The sequence below is a fragment of the Pristis pectinata genome, chromosome 33 (assembly GCF_009764475.1).
Source record: "Pristis pectinata isolate sPriPec2 chromosome 33, sPriPec2.1.pri, whole genome shotgun sequence".
NCBI lineage: Eukaryota > Metazoa > Chordata > Chondrichthyes > Rhinopristiformes > Pristidae > Pristis > Pristis pectinata.
In genome coordinates, this window is record NC_067437.1 from 16454445 (window position 1) to 16478510 (window position 24066).

Below are 24066 nucleotides of genomic sequence, written 5' to 3' on the forward strand. Positions count from 1 at the left end.
ACTGTCAAGCAAAGACTCTGCGAGTGGCTTGTGAAGAAAGCAGAAGTCAGAAAGCAGCACAAGATAGTAAAGTTTTCCTGGCCAAAATCAACTCCGAAGGTTATCCAGCCAAGGCAGGAAGCTTATTCTGAAGTGCGCAGACTATATTTAAAGAGTTTCAAGAGGCAAGTGGTTGTTGATGTAGCAACAGCTGCCACAAAGGCACTTGGCTGACTTTGCGGAATACAAATGAGGAACAGGCCAAAGATGAAGCAGCATAGCAGTATACAACACAGGAGTTTGTGCTTGTGATAGAAAATGAGCAGGATTAGCTGGGCTAGTGAAAGATGAACAGCTTTGGATACCCCAAAATGGAAATTCTGGCTGGAAGCCTAATTTGCATTCCAGTAGCAGTAGCAAGACAAACTTCAGTGGGGATGGAAGAAAATAGAAAATGCTGGTGGTACTCAGGTCAGGCAGGCTATGGAAAGGGAAACATCCATTTGAGGAACTGCTAGAAATGTTTAAACGTGGTAGACGTGGTTAAACTGGAAAGGGTGGTGAGTCCTTTCAGTTTTTTCAAAGTACAGTATCTTCAACCCAAACCATTGTTTCTCTTTCCACAGTTCTGCCTGACCTGCTGAGTGTTTCCATTCTGTTTTTACTATCTGAGGCAGTGGGCAGAGGGCGCTGCGAGACACTCTCTCAGTTCAGAGAATCATTGATCTCAAGTGCAGATTGGATCAGACATATCCAGCCAGGGAATGGAAACCATGCTGCACAGATTCTGAGATGCAACATGTTCTCAGGATGACTCCAGGATGAAGAATCACTGAGATTCAGAGCCACAGAGCAACACAGCATGGATACAGGCCTTTTGGCCCAACCAGTCCACGCCGACCACGCTGTCTACCCAGCTAGTCCCAATTTCCTGCATTTGGCCCATAACTCCCAAGCCCCATCCCTCCATGTACCTATCCAAGTGCTTCTTAAAAGATACTAATGTACCTGCCTCAACCACTTTCTCTGGCAGCTCATTCCATATACTCACCACCCTCTGTGTGAAAAAGTTGTCCCTCAGGTCCCTTTAAAATCTTTCCCCTCCCACCGTAAACCGATGTCCCCTAGTTTTGGGCTCCCCTACCCTGGAGTAATGACTGTTATCATCCACCTTATCTATGCCTCTCATAATTTTAAACACTTCTATAAGGTCACCCCTCATTCTCCTACGTTCCAAGGAATAAGGACCTAGCCTGGCCAACCTCTCCCTATAACTCAGACCCTCTAGACCTGGCAACAACCTTGGGAAAACTTTTCACCACTCTTTCCAGTTTAACCATGTCTTTCCTATAACAGGGTGACCAAAGTTGTACACAGTATTACAAGTGCAGCCTCACCAATGACTTATACAACTGCAACATAATGTCCCAACTCCTAAACTCAATGCCCTGGCTAAAGAATGAAATGTGCTCAGCCTCATGAGTTGGGGGATCAAGTTTAGGATCAATTAGACACAAAGGCATTCCTGCAATGCTAGTGGATTCGTGCTTCATGCACAGATCAGCAAAGAATTTTGACAAGGGTTGGGTTTAATTTTATACCTGAGCTGACCTCTAAGGAAGTCAAGGTTTATAGGAAGCAAGCAAAAAAAAAGTGTGGAGGCCAAGATCAAATCAGCTATCTTATAAAATAGCATTGACGGACTACATGGTCTACACTTGCTCCTATTTCTTAAGCTTGACAGTGGCAACAGGCTATTACCACATGATCTCCAATCATTCATATTTCCCTTGGGCACACAGCAAAATGATACTCCAGACCTACTCCTCAAGACTATAAAATGTGTCCCACTGTCATGACAGCAAATACAACTAATCACCTTCGTGCTTCTCTTCAAGGATAGCTTTCAAAGTTGGTTTAGAGAAACAAAGGACTGCAGATGCTGGAATCTAGATGAAAAACACTATGATGCTGGAGGAACTCAGCAGGCCAGGCAGCATCCGTGGAGAAAAGCAGGCGGTCAATATTTCAGGTCAGGACCCTTCTTCAGGACTGTGTGCCCACCCCGCCTCCCCGCTTTTGTCCACCTATCACTGCTCTGCTTTCCCTCCCATATATTGGGTTTCCCTTTTTGCTAACTTCAGTTGCATTAAGGAGCTGCTATTATTGTCTGTGCCCAGCTGGTTGTTTAAGTAGACCTCTGATGGGAGCAGAGGGAGTTTCTACTTGTGCACAAACTTTAGGTGGGATCAGTGTTTGGTTCAATGGAAGCAAAAATCTATTCCATCAGTTGTTTCACCATAGGAATGTTACTGCCCGCCTTCACACTGCTTCCCACCTGGCACACCAGGTTTACTCCACCATAGTCCTCTTGCGGACCAATGCACCAAGCAACCATGTGCAACAGCTTTGGTATTCCCAAATAAATTAGTGACTGAAATAGGGCAGAGATTTCGAAGGCAAAGTGTGTGACTCACCCTCTTGGACTGCCACAGCTTCCCAAGTCTACTATCCCCAACTGCAATCCATGAGTGCAAGCTTTCCCATCATGTGAAATATGCCTCTAACCCACCCTATTGTGCGCTATACCAGGATCTGAGGTGTACCTGAAGGTGTCAACCCCAAGGATCCTTTGTTAGCTGTCATTGTCTCCTCCTAGTTAGTCTTTCTCTTCAGAGTAGGAGTTGGGCTGTTCTGAGAATCTGCAATGAATAGATTCATTAAAAGTGAGAACAGTGAACTGATCAGAGAAGCATTCAACCAACATTACATATGTGGAATATTCTGGGCATACAATGCAAGGAAGGAAAAGTTAGTGTGAAAGCAATTGGTTTAACCAGTCATTAGTCTGTTGATACAGCTTATTCCTTACTGCCTTAGCCAGCAAGAGAAAAAGTAAATATCATGTGTTGATGGAAAATGGTTGCCATAGTGAAATAGCTGTGTGGATGAACAAACAATATGCTGGAGGAACTCAGCAGGTCAAGCAGCAACTGGAGGAGGAAAGGAATTGCCGACATTTTAGGTCAAAACCCTTCACAAGGACTTTGAGAGTCCTGAGACTCCCTGTGTCTTAGCTGTGTGGATGAGTTGTGAGAGCAATGTCACAGTGGTGAGAATGCACTAAGTGTATGATTGTATCATAAAATGTGACCACCATACTGAACTTGCCACTTGTGTGACTGAGTGAACTGTGAGAGTGGTGGGTGTTGCAGTGCTGCCCAATTCTACTGGATTTTTAAAGGTCACATCATTAACCTTAATCATACAAATAAGGGAGTGGAATTCTGCTGGAATTGATCCCAGGTCTTTGGTGAATCCTCTGACACAAACTTCACAAGAGTTCTTCCCAGTGCCACCTAGTAATATAAGGTGACCTCTGAGCACCGTTGGTGTACAGGTCATACTGCCTTGTTGACCAGGATGCTGATGTGAGAGTCTGTGAATGCAAGTGCTTTGCTTCAGTTGACATTCCATTCCTAGTAGCTCACTTCAAATGCTCAAAATGTCTTCAACCAATAAGGTTTGGTGATCAGATGCCCTTTCATCTAGAATAGAGACTGCAATTTGCACAGATTTAGCTTCACAGGTGAACAGCACTAGCTTCATAATAGGTGCATTGTGCAGTCACCTGGAAAACAATGTGCTATATGCACAGAAAGTGCATATGTTGTTGCAGAAACATAGATCAAAACTAGATGGCAGTGGCATCTGCAAAAATAGGCATACGTTAACATTGCCTTACCAGTTTAGCGCATCTATTTAAGGGCAGAAGAATTTATAGCCAACACAGCAAGACCACGACTGTAACCACATGCCTTGCAGCTAAACCTCTATAAAGCATGGGAAAAGAAGCCAACTTTATAAGAGCAACAGGCTCTTGTGGGAAGAAAAACAGAGTAATATGAAGGTGACTTGCAGTTCCAGCAGGCAGTGTAGCACTTAGTGTAACCAGGTTCAATTCTGGCCGCTGTCTGTAAGGAGTTTGTATGTTCTCCCCGTGACTGCGTGGGTTTCCTCCGGATGCTCCAGTTTCCTCCCACATTTCAAAGACGTACGGGTTAGCAAGTTGTGGGCATGCTATGTTGGCACCGGAAGCATGGTGACACTTGCAGGCTGCCCCCAGAATACTCTACGCAAAAGATGCACTTCACTGTGTGTTTCGATGTACATGTGACTAATGAAGACGCATCTTATCTAGAAGACTGACAGAGCTTATAATTTGAACTAGCCACACACAGGGATTGTTAATGGTCTGTGAAGTTCTCTAAGAATACTCAAAGACATTGATAATCTCATTGGAAGCGAGTTATACAATAATTGATCACAGAATTATGAATTGTTTAGAGAAGCCATCTGTGGCAATTAAACTGTGTAATACAGACTGAAATTATACCTTCATGAGTTAAGAAGCAAATCTGTGACGTAGTTTTCTCTAACATTCATTATTGGTAGTAGAGTGTTCCCTGGCTTTGAAGGTACCTGAAGTCTTGGAGGCCTAATAAATTGAAACGATAATATAACAGCCACCTTGTGGTAGTGAAATAAGACACAATAGGTCCATTCTGAAACATCTCCCATGGCATCCAAGGCCTCAACAGCAGGCAGAAGAGCTAGTTATTATGGTAATTAGGGATAACTAGAGGCCTAGATTGAAACAGTGCCTCTGAGGGAAAACTTGGTCATGAGACCCACATGGAAAAGCTGTCAGGAGCAATCAATTCCATGCTCCTCTGTGTCTCATTGGCTCAGTGAGGGTTTGAGGATCTCCAACATTTTGAAACACTGGTGTTAAAACATAGAAGAACAAACATCGAGTACCTTAGCAGCTACAACTCTGGAGACAAGGAAGATAAAGAAACCTCAGGTCTGGGATATGAGCGAGGGACAGTCTGAAATCCTGCAGTACCAAGCCTGGCCACCTCAGAAACAAGCAGGTAATACCTAACCCTTAACACACCAGTGATAGACTAGCATTAGTGATTAACTTTAAGAAAATAAATGAACAGGGTTTGGAGTAAACCAAGGGTATGAAGCATTTTATTTTCTCCACTGACCAAGACTGTTTTCTGGTCAATAATATAATCAAAAAGTTCAACCAAAAATGTGTTGGATGTGATATTACTTGCCCGTATAGGCAAGACAGAAGTAGGAATGTTCTGCTTCCCAGATACAGATTCCAAGTTATTTCAGTTTCTAATAAAATGTGACTCATTCCTTTCCAGAACACAATTATTAAGCTCAGACCTAAACTAAGATGATACTAATCTATTGCAAAGGGAACATTGTTGAAATCCCAAGATGTCATTCCTCATCATTTTAATTTAAATGTAGTCTACTTTGATCACAACATAATAAAAGTGAACCATTTCTTCACTTTCACATCAAAACATCATCATTGCAGTGGCAGAGGCACTCCTGACTCTGCGAGGAATCACATATATCATGTAAACGAGAAGCTGAATGCTGGAACTACTGCAGTTCCTTTCGCATGAAATGGGAACAAGGCACAAGCAGCCAAATGTTCCAAGAGACTCGCCAAGCAGAGGAAGACATAATATTGGTTTGTTTTAATTGCAAAGTAGCAAACAAGTATTCATCACAATTTCATACAATACAGAAAAACTTAAATTGTTTGTAAATCTTATTAAATGGTTTTGAAAAAATTTATTTCAATTGTTTTCAATTAACAATACAAGTATACACAAGTCATATGGGGAAAAAAAAGATATGGGGGAATAAAATAAAACCTTGTTATTTGGGTCTCAAAACAAATTGTAAACTCAGGAATCTGACTGACCAAATGACCATGGAGAACTAAATGAATGTTGGTGGGGAGCAGGGGCAGCAGTGGCATCTAGCAACTGAAGTATCTGGTGCAGAAATACAATGCCACTGTGGATAGTAAGGAACATTACACTGGGTTATTCTTATAGCACAGAAGTTGGTTTAAGTTAAACCAGACCACCTTTTTTTTAAAAAAACACAGCAATTGTGGGATAACCACAAGTGACCAACAAAACAAGCAATATAGCCATCATGGAATACATTGGTATATTTTAGAATTCTGACACCCCAGTGCCCACTGGAGACACCCTGAGCTGCCTGGAGTATGCCATTTATGCCACAAGCATGTGGAAAACAAAGGGTTCCCTTAAATCCAACAAAATATTTCCTATTATTTTAATAGCTGGAAAATCTTGTGTTGAGTACACAATTAATCATTTTTTGTGAATAATGAACACTAAAAACTATTTTATGGGCATGATTTCACTCAAAAAGTTCACAAGTAACAATCCAAAATAACAGTTATGTTCATTGTGTTCCAGAAGTATTCTGAAGACATGCTAAGGTTAATGAGGATTACATGCACACAAAGCCAGTAAGGTCTTTTCTTTTTGAGGAATTGTACTTTTAGCATGTATTTAGCATGCAGAATCCTGAAAAGCTACTGAAATCACATAATCGACTCCAATATTGGACCATTCCTTCCTGAACTTCTACTGCAATTGCAAGAATAAAACCAACACTTCTTAATTACATTAAAAAGTACACGCAAGGACAAATTACAAACTCTGAAATTTGGAGTTTCTCTCCACCGCGCCCCTTCCCAAAATAGCCTCAGTGCATTTCCACACCTTATAGAGCATTTAAAGAGGAACACACTCCCAAATTAAGGCTGCTTTTTTAAATGGACGGTGTGGAGGTGGGATTGGAAATAAAGAGATGAAAGATTTAGCTTTATTTGTAGCAGTTGCATTTCTCCTGATAAACCCTAATTGATTAGTTTTGTAAGAAATGGGCAGTAAATTGTTCCACCTTTCAAGTTAATTAAGAAAAAAAATACTCAAATCATAGGGGCATCTGAGGATGTTAACAGGATGGAAAAAAAAATCAAGGTTCTTTCAAAGTAACATTAAACATGAACAAAATGTTAACCTTGAGGGAAATGGTGTGGTAGGAGCAAGGAATTTCTTTGGATGCAAGAGAAGTAACTTATCCTACTGGTGTGAAAAAGATCCTTCAAGTTACCATAGATTCTCAATCACCAGCAAACAGATGCTAGTCAAAATATTGAGACTATGGAAGAGATAATTGTCACAGTTTTATGATAACTCTACAGCATGTACCATTACTGGCAAGGGGAGAAGGAGCTGGGGAGGGGTGGGTGGAGAAGAGTCAGAGACTGCAAGCCAATGCAGCTGATAGTAATCTCAATATGAAACTACTTAACAAAAAGAAAGTTTCTGCCCCAAAGGACCAGACCCACTCTTATTCTGTCTCTAGTAAAATTTACTATGGATTTCAGATTCCACATTTAAAAAAAAATGCAACCTAACAAATAACTCCATATTCAAAAGAAAATAGCACCTTTGTGCAAATGAAAGGAGGAACCCTAACGTTAGTGGCATAACAGCACTAGTGCATGCACACATAGTACATTCTAGGCACCTCCAGCTGCTGCCTTCAAAACCAGCTGGTTAAACTGACAAAAATGTCTTCAACATCTTCAACTATCTAATATTTAAGTTATCGGTCACCTAATCGCTGGAAATTTTTTTTCTCTAAGTCCAAAATCAAAACAAGAGCTCCCCTAGTCAAGTTAAACAATAAGACATCCACTGCCCTGATTCCAAAAACGTTTTGTCCTTCAGATTTCTCCAGCTTCACGCTCCTCAGAGCTGTGTTCCGATTTGCCATTAGCACTCTCATAGGAACGCTTTTTATCCTTGCGATCTTTCTCCCTTGATTTATCTCTGTCTCGATCTCTGGATCTGTCTCGATCTCTAGACCTAGAAAAAAAATCAGATAACTTTAGACAAGGTGTAATAATTACACAAGTAATTCGATAAGTTAAGCCTGTTACCCATCAGCAGCACTTTATCCCACAATCAATTTAAGTGGTTTTTCCAGTAACATAGACTTAGTTTCACTTTATCCACAAAAATGAAATACAAGAATCTCCCATCTTGAAATACAGAGCTTCAAGATTTTAAACAATACTGCAATACAAAGTAATCTGATGAGGAGAACTGACAATTGGGAAACTGGTACAAAAGTTGAGAGAATGAGAAACTTGCACCCTTTCCCCAAATGTATTTGACACTTCTGCTCTAGTATAGAGACTATCTACCCTATCTATGCCTCTCATAATTTTATAAACTTCTATCAGGTCTCCCCTCAGCCTCTGAGAACATAGAACATCAGAGCACAGTACATGATGTTGTGCTGACATTTTATTCTACTCAAGATCTATCTAAGACTTCCCTCCACATAGCCCTCCATTTTTCTATCATTCATTTGGCTATCTAAGAGTCTCTTAAATGTCCCTAATGAATCTGCCTCCACCACCTCTGCTGGCAGTGTGTTCCATGCAGCCACCACTCTGTATATAAAAAACTTACCTTACCTCTGACATCCCCCCTGTACCTTCCTCCAATCACCTTAAAATTATGCCCCTTCGTGTTAGCCGTTTTTGCCCTGGGGAAGAGTCTCTGTCCACTCGATCTAAGCCTCTTATCACCTTGTACACCTCTATCAAGTCACCTCTCATCCTCCTTCGCTCCAAAGAGAAAAGCCATAGCTCACTCAACCTATCCTAATAAGACGTGCTCTCCAATCCAGGTAGCATCTTGGTAAATCTCCTCTGCACCCTCTTTAAAGCTTCCACATCCTTCCTATAATGAGATGACCAGAACTGAACACAATACTCCAAGTGTGGTCTGACCAGAGTTCTATAGAGCTGCAACATTACCTCGTGGCTCTTGAACTCAATACCCCGACTAATGAAGGCCAACACACCAAATGCCTTCTTAACAACCCTATCAACCTGCACAGCAATCTTGAGGGATCTATGGATGTGGACCCCAAGATCCCTCTGTTCCTCCACACTGCTAAGGATCCTGCCATTAACCTTGTATTCTGGCTTCAAATTTGATCTTTCAAAGTGTATCACTTCACACTTTTCTGGGTTGAACTCCATCTGCCATTTCTCAGCCCAGCTCTGCATCCTATCAATGTACTGTTGTAATCTACAGCAACCTTCTACACTATCCACAACATCATCAACCTTCGTGTCTTCTGCAAACTTACCAACCCACCCTTCCATGTCCTCATCCAAGTCATCTATAGAAATCACAAAGAGCAGGGATCCCAGAACAGATCCCTGCAGAACACCACTGGTCACCAACCTCTAGGCAGAATACTCTCCATCGACAACCACCCTCTATCTTCTATGGGTGAGCCAATTCTGAATCCACACAGCCACGTATCCCTGGATCCTTTCTGAATGAGCCTTCCATGAGGAACCTTATCAAATGCTTTACTAAAATCCATGTACACCATATTCACTGCTCTACCTTCATTAATGAGCTTTGTTACATCCTCAAAGAATTCAATCAGGCTCGTGAAGCACGACCTGGCCCTCACAAAGCCATGCTGACTGCCCCTAATTAGCCTATGCTTCTCCAAATGCTCATAAATCCTGTCCCTAAGAATCTTCTCCAGTAATTTGCCACCACTGAAGTAAGACTCACTGGTCTGTAATTCCCAGGGTTATCCTACTCCCTTTCTTGAACAAAGGAACAACATTTGCCACCCTCCAATCATATGGCACTACTCGTGGCCAGTGAGGACGCAAAGATTGTCGCCAAAGGCACTGCAATCTCTTCCCTCGCTTCCCGCAATAACCTTGGATATATCCCATCCAGACCCAGTGAACATCTATCCTAATGTTTTTCAGAAGTTCCAGCACATCCTCTTTCTTCACGTCAAGGCTCCAGAGAAAATAATCCAAGTTTGCCCAACCTCTCCTTATAGCTAATACTTTCTAATCTAGGCAGCATCCTGATGAACCTCCTCTGCAGCCTCTCCAAAACCTCCACATCCTTCCTGTAATGGGGCAACCAGAATCGCACACAATACTCCAAATGTGGCTTAACCAAAAGCTTTATACAGCTGCAACGTGACTTCCCAAGAGCGAGACAATGCCCCAACTGATGAAGGCAAGCATGCCACATTCCTTCTTTACCATCTTTCAGGGAGCTATAGGCTTGGACTCTATGAACCCTCTGTATATCAATGCTCTGAAGGATTCTGCCATTTACTGTGTATGTTCCCCTTGCATCTGATCTCCCAAAGTGCATCACCTCACACTTGCCCGAATTAAACTCCACCCGCCATTTCTCCAACCACATCTGCAACTGATCTATATCCTGCTGTATCCTTCGACAACCTTCTTCACTTTTCATGACTCCACCAATTTTTGTGTCATTTGCAAACTTAGTACTCAGCCCATCTACACTTTTGTCCAAGTTACTTATACACATCACAAACAATAGAGGTCCCAGCACTGATCCCCTCCACTTGGAACAACCTCCACTTGGAACAACAGCCCTTCACCACTACACTCTGTCTCTTATGCCCAAGCCAATTTTGAACCCAATCTACCAAGTCACCATGGATCTCATGCATCTTGATTTTCTAAATCAGTCTATCATGAGGGACCTTGTCAAATGCCTTCCTAAAATCCATGTAGACAACATCCAGCACCCTACCCTCATCAATCACCTTCATCAGCTTCTCAAAAAACTTAATCTAGTTCGTAAAACACTACCTGCTTGGTACAAAGCCACAGTGACTATTCCTAATAAGGCCATACTTTTCCAAATGTGAATAAATCCTATTCCTAAGAATCTTTTCCAATAGTTTTCCTGCCACTGATGCAAGGCACACCAGCGTACAATTTCCTTGATTATTCCTAATGCTCTTCTTAAATAAGGGAACAACATTGGCTACTCTCCAGTCCTCTGGGATCTCACCTGTGACTAGAGGATACAAAGACCTTTGTCAAGGCCCCATCAGGCCCGAGGACTTATTCACCTTAACGCTCTTTAATAGACCCAACCTCCTCCTCCTCCACGATCTCAACATGCCCTAGAATAACGTAGAGGCAGAGGTTGTAAGGTGATAAGTGGAGCCTCAAAAGCCTGCAGATACTGGTATCTGATAATGCCTGCATACACCTCCCTGATTTCACTATCCTCCATGTCCTAATCTGTGGTGAATACCTTGCCCACATCCTCTGGCTCTAGGCATAAATTCCCTCCTTTATCCTCAAATGGTCCTACTCTATCCCTAGCTACCCTCCTGTTTTTATGTACAAAATGCCTTTGAATTTTCCTTAATCCTACAAACCAAGGACATCTTATAGCCCCTTCTGGCCCTCCTAATATTCTGCATGAGATATTTCCTGCGTTCTTTATAGCCCTTAAGGGCCCTGAGTCAAATACCACAGAACCATACAGCACAAAACAGGCCCTTCGGCCCACTGTGTCGTGCTGTCCATCAGACCACCCTCACACTACCTAACCCCTTCCTCCCGCATATCCCTCTATCTCACGTTCCTCCATATGCCTATCCAACAAGCTCTTGAACCTGTTCAATGTATCTGCCTCCACCACCACCCCAGGCAGTGCATTCCATGCACCAACCACTCTTTGGGTGAAAAACCTCCCTCTGACATCTCCCCTGAACCTCCCACCCATAACCTTAAAGCCATGACCTCTCGTCTTGAGCATTGGTGCCCTGGGAAGGAGGCGCTGACTGTCTACTCTATCTATTCCTCTCAATATTTTATATACCTCTATCATGTCTCCTCTCATCCTCCTCCTTTCCAGTGAATAAAGCCCTAGCACCTTAAGCCTCTCCTCATATTCAATACCCTCCAATCCAGGCAGCATTCTGGTAAATCTCCTCTGCATCCTCTCCAATGCCTCCACATCCTTCCTATAATGAGGCGACCAGAACTGAACACAGTACTCTAAATGTGGCCTAACTAGAGTTTTGTAAAGCTGCATCATAACCTCGCGGCTCTTAAACTCAATCCCGCGACTTATGAAAGCCAACATCCCATTGGCCTTCTTAACTGCTCTTTCCACCTGTGAGGCAACAAAAAACAAACAGCTGGAAGAAGTCAGTGGCTCAGGCAGCATCTATGGAACAGAGGGATGGTTGATATTTTAGGTTGAGACCTTGCATTAGGACTAAAAGTGGAGAGCAGAGATAACCAATATAAAGAGGTGAGAGGGAGGGCTGAGGTAGGAGCTGGCAGGTGATACGCGGAATCAGGTGAGGAGGGAGATAATCAGTAGATAGAGCCAGGTGGTGGGGGGAGGGGGGTTGGGGAGACACAGGCTTGAGGGTATATGGTAGAGACAAATAAGCGGAGAAACAGGAGCGGATGGAGCCAGGTGGGGGAGGGGAGGATGGAGCTAGAGACAGAGATTGGAAGGTGGAGACACAAAAGCCTGCAGAATCTGATATGAAAGGTAGGTGGTAAGTGGAACCAAATAAGGGAGGGATGATGAGCAGATGGAATCAGTTGGGGGAGGGGAGAAAAACTGGATGCCAGAGGTGGCTTTGGAAAAACTAAAGGTGGGGGGACAGAACCTGGGTGGATCAGGAGGAGAGAGAAAGGACTACACGGGAAGTGGGTAACCTGAAATTGGAAAATCCTATGTTCATAGACTACCTCAGCGGAAAATGAAGTGCTGTTCCTCGAGTTTGTGTTTGGCCTCACCCTGACAGCGGAGTAAGGCGAGGACAGGCAGGTCAGTGTGGGAATGGGGAGTTGAAATTGCATGCAACCAGGAGCTCAAGATGATCTACAGAGCGCAGGTGTTCCGCAAAACGTCTATAGAGATAGATCCTTTGGCCCGTCATGACCATGCTGACCATCAGGTACCTAGCTACACTGATCCCATTTATCAGCACTTGGGCCGTAGCCTCTATGCCTTGGCAATTCAAGTGCTCATCTAGATACTTAAATATTGTGATAGTAATTGCCTCCACCATTCAGGCAGTGCATTCCAGATTTCAACCTCAGCCTTCTCTGCTCCAAGGAAAACAAACTCAGCCTAACTAGTTTCTCCTCAAAACTGAAATGATCCATCCCAAGCAACATCTTGATGAATCTTTTCTGTACCCTCTGCAGTGCTGTCATGTCCTCCCATAGCTTGGCAACCAAAACTGTACACAGTACTTCAAATGTCTTATAAAGTTGTATTATAATCTCCTTTCTCTCACATTCTGTGCCTTGGCTAATGAAGGCATGTATCATATTTTCCTTCTTTACCACCTCAGAGATCCTCAGACTCTGTTCCTCAATATTCTCTAGGGCCTTATCACTAATGTGTAACTTGTGCACCCTCACTGTGCAACTTTTGCTGGGCAGTAATGGAAGATAAAGAGGCAACTCAAATGGCCAAGGAATTGAGCACCTGAGTAATACAGTTCCAGACAGTGATTGTCGGAAGATTAAACAGGAGAGCGATCAATTTACGAAAATAAGGAACAGGAGGAATGAACGAGTAACTCTATGAATCATCATTAATTTACAGGAAAATTTAATGATTTTAGGTAAGCTATTTCTTAGGTATACACTGTTACTTGAATTACCTAAACAATCATACAAGTTACAAAAAGAGCAAGCAGAAACAGTTTTCAAGGAAGGCTGGTCAAACCAAAGGTCTTTTAGGCGAGACTATATCTTTGCAGAATTGACATTAACATAGTTAAAATGCTATTTTAACTGAAAAGCAAACAAGATATTTAACAGCAATCACAAATTTCATGGATGCTGCCTACTGCCTCACAGCTCCAAAGACCGGGTTCAATCCTGCCCTTGGGAGTTTGCATGTTTTCCCATGATCAAGTGGGCTTCCAAGTGTTCAGGTTTCTTTCCCATCCCAAAGATGTGCTGGTAGGTTAATTGGGTACTGTAAATTGCCCTGTAGTGGGTGAGTAAGTGGCAAAATAATCAAAGGGCAGTTGATGGCTATGTGAGAGAGAATAAGTTGCAGTGGTACAGGGAAGTGAGAGGGGGAGTGGCACTGATGGGACTGCTTCCACATTGTAAAAGTAAGTACGAACAATACTGTTGTGCTGATACATATCAATTATTCTGACAATGCAATCTGGAAACACAAGATACTTACTTCCTTTTAGAGCTTTTTTCTCTGCTCCGATCTCTCTCTCTGTCCTTAGAGCTATGCCTGCTGCGGTGGTGACTACGGCTTCTGCTTCTACTTCTAGAACGAGACCTGCGTCGGCGACGTCGATCTCGAGATCTGGAGCGGGAACGTTTGCGTCGGTCATGGGATGCAGACCTGGATCTATGTCGACGGCGCTCCCTTGACCTTGATCTGTAACAAGTAAGTTCTTTCCTGCAATTATTCATCACTCATCCATCCCTCCACCACCCATTCTGGTACAATGCTCAACAGCTATGTCTCCTACACTTTTTACTATGAAATGTAGTTCCAATTTGTTCATTATTTAGTCAATACTGGGCCAGTAGCTACAAATACAAACTATGGAAAATAGGACATCATGCAAAGATCACCCATTAAACAAAATGCAAACACTAGTTTACAGGTCAAAGTGTTATTTTACAATGGGAAGGGCTGGAGCATTATACTTATTGTAATGTTTGTGTTTACAATGAACTGGACACTTTCTGGACCACACTGAGGAACATGCAGGACCAATGTATAACCAAGATTAGGCAAAATATAAAGGACCTGCAATGAATTATCACACAAAATAAAGAATCAAGTGGAAGAAATTGCAAACAGTCCAAAGATAATAGTTGGGCTGGTTTGAAATAGCATGGAAGAAATACCAACCCCTATCACGAGGGGCAAGCTAATGGGACTAAAGGCAGACAAGTCGCAAAGACCTGATCCAGGAATTTTAATAGAAAAGTGGCTGTAGAGATAGTAGATCTGTTGATTGAAGTTTTTCAAAAATCACTTGGCTTCGGGAGTGTACCAGTGCGTTGTAAAACCGCAAATGTGACTCCCTTGTTCAGGAAGGGAGGGAGGGAGGGAGACAAAAAAAAAGAAACTATAGGCTAGTTAGCTTAACAGCTATTGTTGGATATGTGCTGGAGATTATAGTTGGGGAAGAAATATTTATTCATTTAGAGAAGCTAAATGCAATAAAACCAATTCAACATGGTTTTATGAAAGGAAAATCATGTTTGACAAATTTGCTAGATGTAACAAGCAGAGTTCATAGAGAGAAATCTGTTGATGTAATGTATTTGGATTTCCACAAGAAATTTGATAAGGTGCCTCATTAAAGGCTGAGACATAACATAAGAGCTCACAGTATTGATGGAAGTGTGTTAACATGTATTCACTGGTTATTGTATAGAAGCCAGAGTTAGAATAAATCAGGCTGGAAGGATTAGTGGAATGTTACAAGGATCAGTTCTTGGCCCTCAATTATTTACCATCTACATTAATGAGTTGGAGAAAGGGTCAGTACAAGGTATTCAAGTTTACTGAAAATAGGCAGGAGGGCACGTTATGAAGACACTGCGACAGAAAATAGATAAGTCGTATGAGTGGTGAAAACTGGCAATTGGAGTTAAATGTACAGAAGTTTGAGGTCATGGATTTCAGTAGGAAGAATCAAAAGACAGACCAATAACTAAACAGAGAGAGACTGAAAATGAGTGGAGTATAGAGGAATCTAGGTGTTCTAGGCATGAAACATTAAAAAATATAGAAAGTGGTTAGAGAAGCAAATGGCACATTGCCTTTCTTGAGAGCCGAGCAGTTTGGTAATACTAGCACTGGAGGCAGTCCATTTCCTGGGATGAGAGGACTGTCTCATTTTGAATGACTATAAGAGTTAGATCTCCATTCTTTGGAGTCTAGAAGAATGAGGGCAATGTTAATGAAGCACAGGATCCTACAGGGGCATGGTAAGGTAGAAGTTGAGATATTTTCACTACAGGGAGACTCAAATGACGGGACATAGTTGTAAGATAAGGAGACGGTCATTTAAAACTGAAGTGCGTCGGAATTTCTTCTTGCAGAGAGTGGCAAATTTCTGGAATTCTCTACCGTAATGTTGTGGAGGCCAGGTCGCTGGAGGTACTTAAATAGGAAACAGATATATTTTTGAAAGATTGGGGAATTGTGCCAGTTCCACGTAACCCTTAGAAAGAGTTGGGGTCTGAGGTATATCAGCCATGATCTCAGTGAATGACAGGAGGGGCCGGATGGCACCATTTTATTGGTGAGGAGGCATCACTTTTAATGTTCCTTTTGAATACCTTTCACCTTTTACAGTTGGTTTTAATCCTCCAGATTATAAATGACCTGGTTTTGCGGGTATTATATATCTGAGCAGTCTTCCTTTTAGGAAAATACCAATGCCTGCAGCATTAGAACTGAGATGTTATATCCACCGTCATACCAAACATACTTAGCCTTAGTTGTTTATGAACAAATCTGCCTAGAAATTAGCTACTGTGAAGAGTACCTCAGGAGGAGACGAAGCAAAATTGTCCACTTTGGCTGAAGGTGTTTGCAAATACTTTTAATTTGTCCCAAATATTTACTTGATGGGCTTTACTGTACATCCAGTTCTGTTTATGATTATGTTTAGATACTGATTCAAGCTTAAGTTATACTATTTCATAGTTTCAAATGTAATGAGAATACCTCACCAAGGATATCTTAATCAAAATTTTAATGACAAAGTTTTAATGACTGAATTCAGCTGCTAAGGACTGTATAAACATTGAATAACATGTGGAGAATAGAGTGCTTTACAGTGGGTCTAAGTATTGGATCTTCAGTTGTGTGCTGAAGATCAATACCTTCATCTGGTAAACTAGGCTAGACTGTGTCTTTATTGCTAATGTGCGTGTAGGAATGAAGGTAGTATTTGTACACTTTTGTACTTCATTGGTATATCCTTGTGTTAAATCCCAGTTTTTTTTCCTCTCTTCATTCCCCAGCTTCAAATTGTTAATGTAGCCACACCAGCAAGAATCTCAAAGAAAACATACCTCTTGCGATCCCTGCTGCGAGAGCGGGTCCTGCAATATCAAGAAAAGATTATTAACACAGAAAGTAATGAAGCTTATTGCCTACATCTACAATTCTAATGTTATACAGTAAAACTATTCTAGTTTCTATTTGGTATGAGAATTATCCTCTTATTCAAGGCTCAACATACTTGCTCTCTTTTACACAGAATCCATCAAATTGTTATACCATAGAAAATCATCAGCGATTAGTCAACAGTGATAAAACTGGCTACTGTAATCATAATTGCAAAATGGCACTATCAGAGATAGGGCTTAAAATGTAATTGTTTCAGGATTGTCTTTCATAATAAAGATATAAAGGATACAAACATTGAGATAGATGGATTAAGCAACATAAATTTATTGTTAACACAGCATACAACATGTGTACTCAAGTTAAAAGTATCTCAGCGATGGCAGAGAGTATTGCCTTGAATTTGGTCTAAAACTGCTGTCAGGTCAAGCTTAATCTTTCAATTCTGACACTAAACAGGGACTCCATCTGCACTCCCAGGAAGATGGAAAGGATTTTGAGTAACTACGATTTCACCCTGATGTCCTGTCATTTAATTCCATACCTAATGTAACATATGTAATTAAAAGATAATATCGAGTCACACATCTCAATGTGGCCTGTGGGATACTGTTGGGTAAAGTTTGTTTCCCTACATGATAATTTTCTGCTTTGAATCTCGAGTTCAGCATTTGAGACTTAAGTAAATAAAACAACATTTAGAAACTAAATAACCAAAAAGGCCTTTACCACAAAGGGATTTGAATATAAAAATGAAAAATGATACTTCAGTTGCCTGGTGACTTGCTCAGGCTCTACCTGCAATTTATCTGTACTGGCAACAGCTGATGCTCTGTTCATTCACCTTCCCTCATCTGTCAGTTGTCATTCAGACCATTTTCCAGTATCTTTCCTTGGATCCAAATTGGATGAGCTCAGACCTCTCTTATTTTCCCCAGCTTAATCCACACATTTCATCATTTCTGCTCTTTTATAATTTCTTCCTCCAATTTACACAATATACCTTGCCTCCTAATTTTGTGTCACTTGCAAACCTGGAAGCTTCATTCTATTATCCATGCAATGTGTAGACCTTTGGAATCACCACTTGCCACATCCCAAGGAGAATATATTGACCATTGCTATACAGTTACTTATCTCCTAATCACCAACCCACATCAAATCTCCTTCTACCTTCACAGAAAAAAAAGTGTAACAAGACTGCCTGCATTTCTGCAAATTTTAAATGTTTCTGACTTTCCTGTGTGAAACCTGATTAAATACCATTAGCAAGTTCCTACAGATAACATCCACAGAGATGCCCTCTTATTTACACTTTATTAGCTGCTTCTTTAAAGAAACTCAACTTGTCAAATGGGACTTGCCCTTCCAAGAAGAAGCGAGACTTGCTTTGATAACTGAAGGAATGTAGGCTGTCAGTACAAGAGAATGTTGCAATACAAGATTTAGGTTGGGTGGCAAACATCAAGAGGAGACCAGGAAGACTGTCTTCAGAATCAAGTTCTATTATAGCAGGAAATTAACCAATATTGAAAGAATACAATTTGAGGGAGGAAGAACATAATGGTGCAGGAACATTAGGACCAGACTGAGAGGAAGAAAATAATCAAATCAGGATCAAAGAGGAGACAAAGGATTAAACAGAGTCAAATATCCCTAAAAGGACATGAACATCCATGGAGCAAATTGAAGGAATGATTTTTTTCCCCACAGAGATAGTCAACCCTGGTGTTCAAGTCTTAAGTATTAAAAGGCCACCAACCTTCTTTTCATTCGTTCCTCCTTTTCCCTCTCCTCCCTTCTTTTCAGACGCTCCTGTGTCCTTTTTTCCTGTTTCTCAGCGACAAGTTTCTGCATATTTTAAAAAAAAAGTCAGCATTTCAGTAACTAAGTTACTTTATGGCAAAATGCATAGCCTCTATAACATGAATACACCATTCCTGAATAAGTCAAATACTTGGAAGATCCAAGCACTTCACTTAAAAGTATATGAACGGAAGGTATAACCTGATCAACAGGCAAACAAAAACAAACACTTCTTGGACATAGTTTTGGTTATGGTCAAGCAGTCACTGAAAGCTTCATATGTGATCAAGGACAAATTTTTATCCCACTGTCCCTTGTTCTTCTCTCTATCACAGAATTCCTCAGACTTCCCTGCATCAAATTTGTGACATCTATTTGCCCAATCTATGGTCACTTCAGACTCTTACATACAGCTAATCGAGTTTCCTATTTTTGTGATGACTGCAAATTTTGTTAATGCTCATCAATACTCGTTCAGATAAGTGCTATACAAAAGTCCAGGAGTTTTTTTTTATAAATATCTCTCCAATTCATAACACAGACCATTAACTACTGTTCGACCTTTTTATTAATCTTCAACTAACTTGTGCTTATGCACTCTTTTAATACCATGGAACCTAATTTCATGTGCAGGCCTTTGTAAATTTATTTTCACAATATCTAGGGTCTTTCTTTTAGAAATGCATTGCTCCCTCAAAGCATACCAACTAGTCAGGCATTAGAAATTCCAGCAGGTTACACATGGCTTCTCTCTGTTCAGAGAAGGAAGGCACTGTTACATTGCTGTTGTGTTGTGCTGATGCTGTTGCCCAGTTCCAACAACACAGTTTTGATTTGTACCTTGGGCACCTGCTCTATGGACTTTGCATGATCCTGTGATGGCATGGGTTACTCCTAGTACTTCAATTTCCTGCCTCCTCCTGAAGAGAAATGCTAGTAGGTTAACTTACTACTATCCCCTAGTGTAGGTGGATGGCAGGGTGGGGGAGGAGTTGGTTGGTTGGTTGGATGGGAGGATACGATAGACATGTGAGAGAATAGACTGCAGGGAATTAAGGGAAAGGGACTGAGGAAAAGGTTTGAAGAGTTGTTTTGAGACACAGAATGACCAATATTATAAGAAGGTTATTCTGACAGCTTGTCAGCTCTCGGGCACACCCCAATATTTAAGGATGTCTCAAGGACAGTAGTCACAGCCCGTGCTATTTGCTCGCTACATTCTATTAGCATTTTAGAATGCATCCTTTTCATAAAGGTCCATGCATATTTTCAATGCTAACTACTCACATCTATTTAATGCCTTCTTTTCAATTCCAGTTGTTGTACAGTTACTAAGTAGCCAGGTTTTACATTTTCATTCCTTTCTGATCCTTTGAAAGTTTTCCTTTCGCATTTCTAACTAGCTTTGGTTTTTATTCACGTTTCATGCATTTATAAATTCATTTGTTTTGAATTACTTGTCTATCTTCTTTCTTCCTAGCTTTTCTCCCCCCTCTTCTATTGATTCTTTAAATGGATTGATATAATTTTGTTTTAGCAGTAGCAGATTTATCTTATGTTCCCAGGTCTCCTTTTAATACCTGTACTTATTCTGCAGTGTTAACATCATCACTTATGGAAATAAATCTAGTCAGTAACTTTAATCTGGTGTCTGAACTTTTCCAATTATTCACGCACATTATATTTACTATCCGTCTGACCTAGCTCCCCTTTTAATTCACAAAGATTGGCCTTTAACTTAAAACGCTCCGTTTTCTATCCAATTTACATTTCAAAATGAATAATGCCAAGAAAGAAAGAGGGTTTGAAATAGGTTGGCAGGATAAAAAGAGCAGAAATGCCTGAGGAATCAAGGGCAAGAAATTACTGAACTAGATAACTAACAAAAATCAACGAACAACTGAATCGATGAATAGGTGGCATAGTGGCAGGTTCCGTCTGACCTCAGGTGCTATGAGGATTCTGCACATTCTCCCTGACTACCTGGGTTTCCTCTCACATCCCAAAGTTGTGCTGGTAGGTTAATTGGCCACTGTAAATTACTCTTAGTGCACATGGGTGGCAGGAGAATCAGAGGGGAGTTGATGTGAATATGAGAAAGAACAGGTTGGGAGATGGGAACTGATGGAAATGCTTGATTAGCCAAATAATCTTCTTCTATGTCATAATAAAATGAGATACGAGCAAAGAGCAGTCTCTACAACTCAAAATCAGTTCTGCATATTATCACCTGTGATATACATAAGCAAGCAATTACAGTGAAAGTGCAATGTAATGTAGGCTTGTAACTTAAAATCCAAGTGCACCCAAATTTATGCCTCAAAACAGTCTGAACTGGGAATTAATGTTGAAATCTCAAGATTTGTTTTTTTTTTGGAGAACATGTTTTCCCCGAAAATTATTTGATATCTTTAAATGAAGAATTCCAAATATTTTGGAAGCTATAATGACCACAATAATGATTTAGTTCTACTGCATTGGACTAATTACATAGAAAGTATCTGGTCCAATTGTCCATGTTTGAACTACAGAAAAACTGAAAATCTGCTATCTGATTGTTTGGAGATCAATTTCATTGGAGCTCTGTTCTCATGCTCTCCTTAAACTGGGGCCCTGTCCATACACTCCTTTAACCTCACTGGAGCCCTGTTCTTATGCTCCCTTTAGACTCAACAAGTCCCTGTTCTCATGCTTCTTTTAAGCACATCAGGTCCCTTTTCCCACATTCCCTTTAAACTCACCTGGATCACTGGAAAATTTTATGACTGTGTAACATTTAAAAACATGAATTAAAAATGTGTTGGGCTATCAGGAGGAGTAAAATCCAATAAGCCCAGAAAATCTGCTAGTACAGCACCAAATTCTGAGAGCGTTGGATTATTGGATAAGACTCCAATAATGCTACAATCATCAGCTTGAGTGAACATTTGAAAAATTAATAACTTGCTTCCACTTGCAGGAGTTTAGCAAATGGCCACATTCTTTACCTGCAACTCTTCTAGTTTCTCTCTAATTTCAATGAATCCGAGGTGAAGTTTCCCACCAAAGTGGTCTGCAAGGCGCCGATCATTATCATGAAGACCCAAGTATGCTGAGCACACTTCACAGACTCGCAATTTCTGTTGCTGGAAGCTGGAGGCTGGCATGGAATTCCGATAAACTTCCTGTGAAAGGAAATAAGAACAAGCCATGTAACATTCTCTTCTTCAGCTGATTTATTGTCAGCATGAGAGATTGTCCTTACAAAACTGATTAGTCTGATTCAAGTTCCCTTTTAAAGTAAAATATTAAGTTATGCTGCTTTTAAATCTCAATCATGAAATACTGCTTACTTTAAAAAAAACATTGGGGAGGCATGCAGAAGTTCACTTATCTATCTGGTGTTGTCTGTGTAGAGTTTGCACATTCTACCTGTGACCATGCGAGTTTCCCCCAAATGCTCCAGTTTCCTCCTAAATCTCGAAGTCATGCTGGTTGATGGGTTAATTGAATTCTGTAAATTATAACTGGTGCAGGTGGGAGAATCAGGGTGGAGTTAATTGGCATTGAGAACAGAGTACAGGGAAAATAAATGGGAAAATGGGATTAAGCTGAGAGCTGGCACTGACGTTGGACTGAAAGGCCTCTTGCGTTGTGAGGAATAATAACAATATCATGGAAGCAGACTTAATATCGAGGCAGCAGTGCTATTATTATGGCAATAAAACATTTCAACTTTATTTCACTGTGTGTCCATTTTCTCCCCCCCACAGACTTTGATTAAAATAGCTGAAGACATCTTGGAAATATAAACTTCATAAATAAAATGTTAAGTACACAGTGACCCAATAAATTTTGAAATAGCAATCCTGACAGTACTGTGCCACTATCTATATTTGTTCAGAAATGGTCTAATTTAAAAAAAACATTTTAAATGTTTCAGTACAGGCCTGAAATGAAGGCACGTTTCCTAATTATCTGATTATAAATGCATGACTAAATCTGTAAGGGCATACTAGTATTTTTCTCTGAGGGACTAAAACTTCTGCAGCATTAAAACATTTATCATGCCTTATTGTAACCATCTCCCATTTAGAATGGCCCAAACATTGGCTTCAAACAATCATACATCAAATTATTGTCAATTAGAATCTTAAACCTTGTTACATTATTTACATGCTCTAAACGTTTACTTTGCATTCTGATCAATTACTTTCTTTTTTGCACTTTCCAGTTCAATCACAGTAAAATTAGATACATCATGGAAACAAACCAACCTACAGTAAAATGTTAGGCAAGTGTAATCAATCAATAATTTCCTATTAAAATTACTACATTAAAAATGTTAGGCAGCAGTAATAAATGTATGCTTTTTTATCTCTTGGGATCATCAGGTCGCAAACATTTGTCTGGTATGTCAATCATTTTATACCGACCAAAAAATATTAAGTAAGGTGATACAGAATGTCTGTGGCCGCTCAAGTTGGACAGAAATTTACCAGTTACAGACAAAAGGAATCACTCTGGATAAAAAAGGAAAGCATCTAATAAAATCCCTTCTCTCAAAGGAATCATCCTTTTTGCAAATCCACGTTTCACTTTTTTCCCCCATTTGGGCTTAGTCTCTTCCAATGTGTACCCAGCTGACTTTTTTGCCTTCATGTCCCCTTTCTTTTGTTTTCCCTCAGCTAATACCACATAAAAAAAATGCATGTTCTTGAGCTTGGTTGGATCAGCTATTTCTAAATAAATGTACCAAGGCTCAGTACTGTACTTAAATTCTGACAATCTGACCTGAGCCTGGTGGGACCTGACTATGTGTCAGGGTTGGGTATCCATAAACATAATGCTTTGGGCTAGAGCCAGGTTTAGGTTGCTTGCGATCCAGTTGGGTTTTAATTTTATACCCAAGCAGATCTCTACTTCTACACAATGAAATACTTTTGGTCACTATTATGGCAGTCAAATTGCAAGACAGCAAAGATCTAAAGTGGTGCTTGTCAGAACACCAAGAGGTTCCTACATTCCATATGTATTTACAGGTATATTTTATGCCAATCTGGAGGTGCATTTGGAGACTCATTTTAACATCTCACCTGAAAAATCTAACATTGTATGACTCCCTCAAATGTCTTGCTAGATTACACCCGTCTCCAAAATACAGTGCAAACCCAAAACTTTGATTTCATTTTTTGGGCACACCACCAATAATTCAACTTTGAGGAAATCTTTGTGCATCCAAGCACTGCCCATGTATAGGGTAGCACAACATTTGTTATATCATTTAAGCTAAAGCTTAACAAATCTTGCCGATAGTCTCAAGAATCAAATGCAAGGTAAAATTTTAAAATGTCACTTTAGTTCACAATTTGAAGGT

The 24066-nt window shown here is 40.6% G+C and overlaps 1 protein-coding gene across 10 annotated transcripts in view; it reads right to left on the reverse strand.

Annotated features, from left to right (window-relative positions):
* Positions 1 to 5210: 5210 nt before the first annotated feature.
* LOC127585687 (putative RNA-binding protein Luc7-like 2) overlaps positions 5211 to 24066 on the reverse strand; it is a 63333-nt gene continuing 44477 nt past the window's right edge. For 8 of the 10 annotated variants that reach the window (XM_052043368.1, XM_052043365.1, XM_052043363.1 and 5 more), the window contains 5 exons: positions 21698 to 21874; positions 18667 to 18755; positions 16850 to 16879; positions 13977 to 14183; positions 5211 to 7772 (listed from right to left, as the gene is read on the reverse strand). In XM_052043368.1, the coding sequence (XP_051899328.1) occupies positions 7631 to 7772; positions 13977 to 14183; positions 16850 to 16879; positions 18667 to 18755; positions 21698 to 21874 (645 nt within the window). In that variant the 3' untranslated portion in view covers positions 5211 to 7630. The remainder of the gene's footprint in view (positions 7773 to 13976; positions 14184 to 16849; positions 16880 to 18666; positions 18756 to 21697; positions 21875 to 24066) is intronic. The other 2 variants (XM_052043361.1, XM_052043360.1) reach the window with 2 other exon arrangements.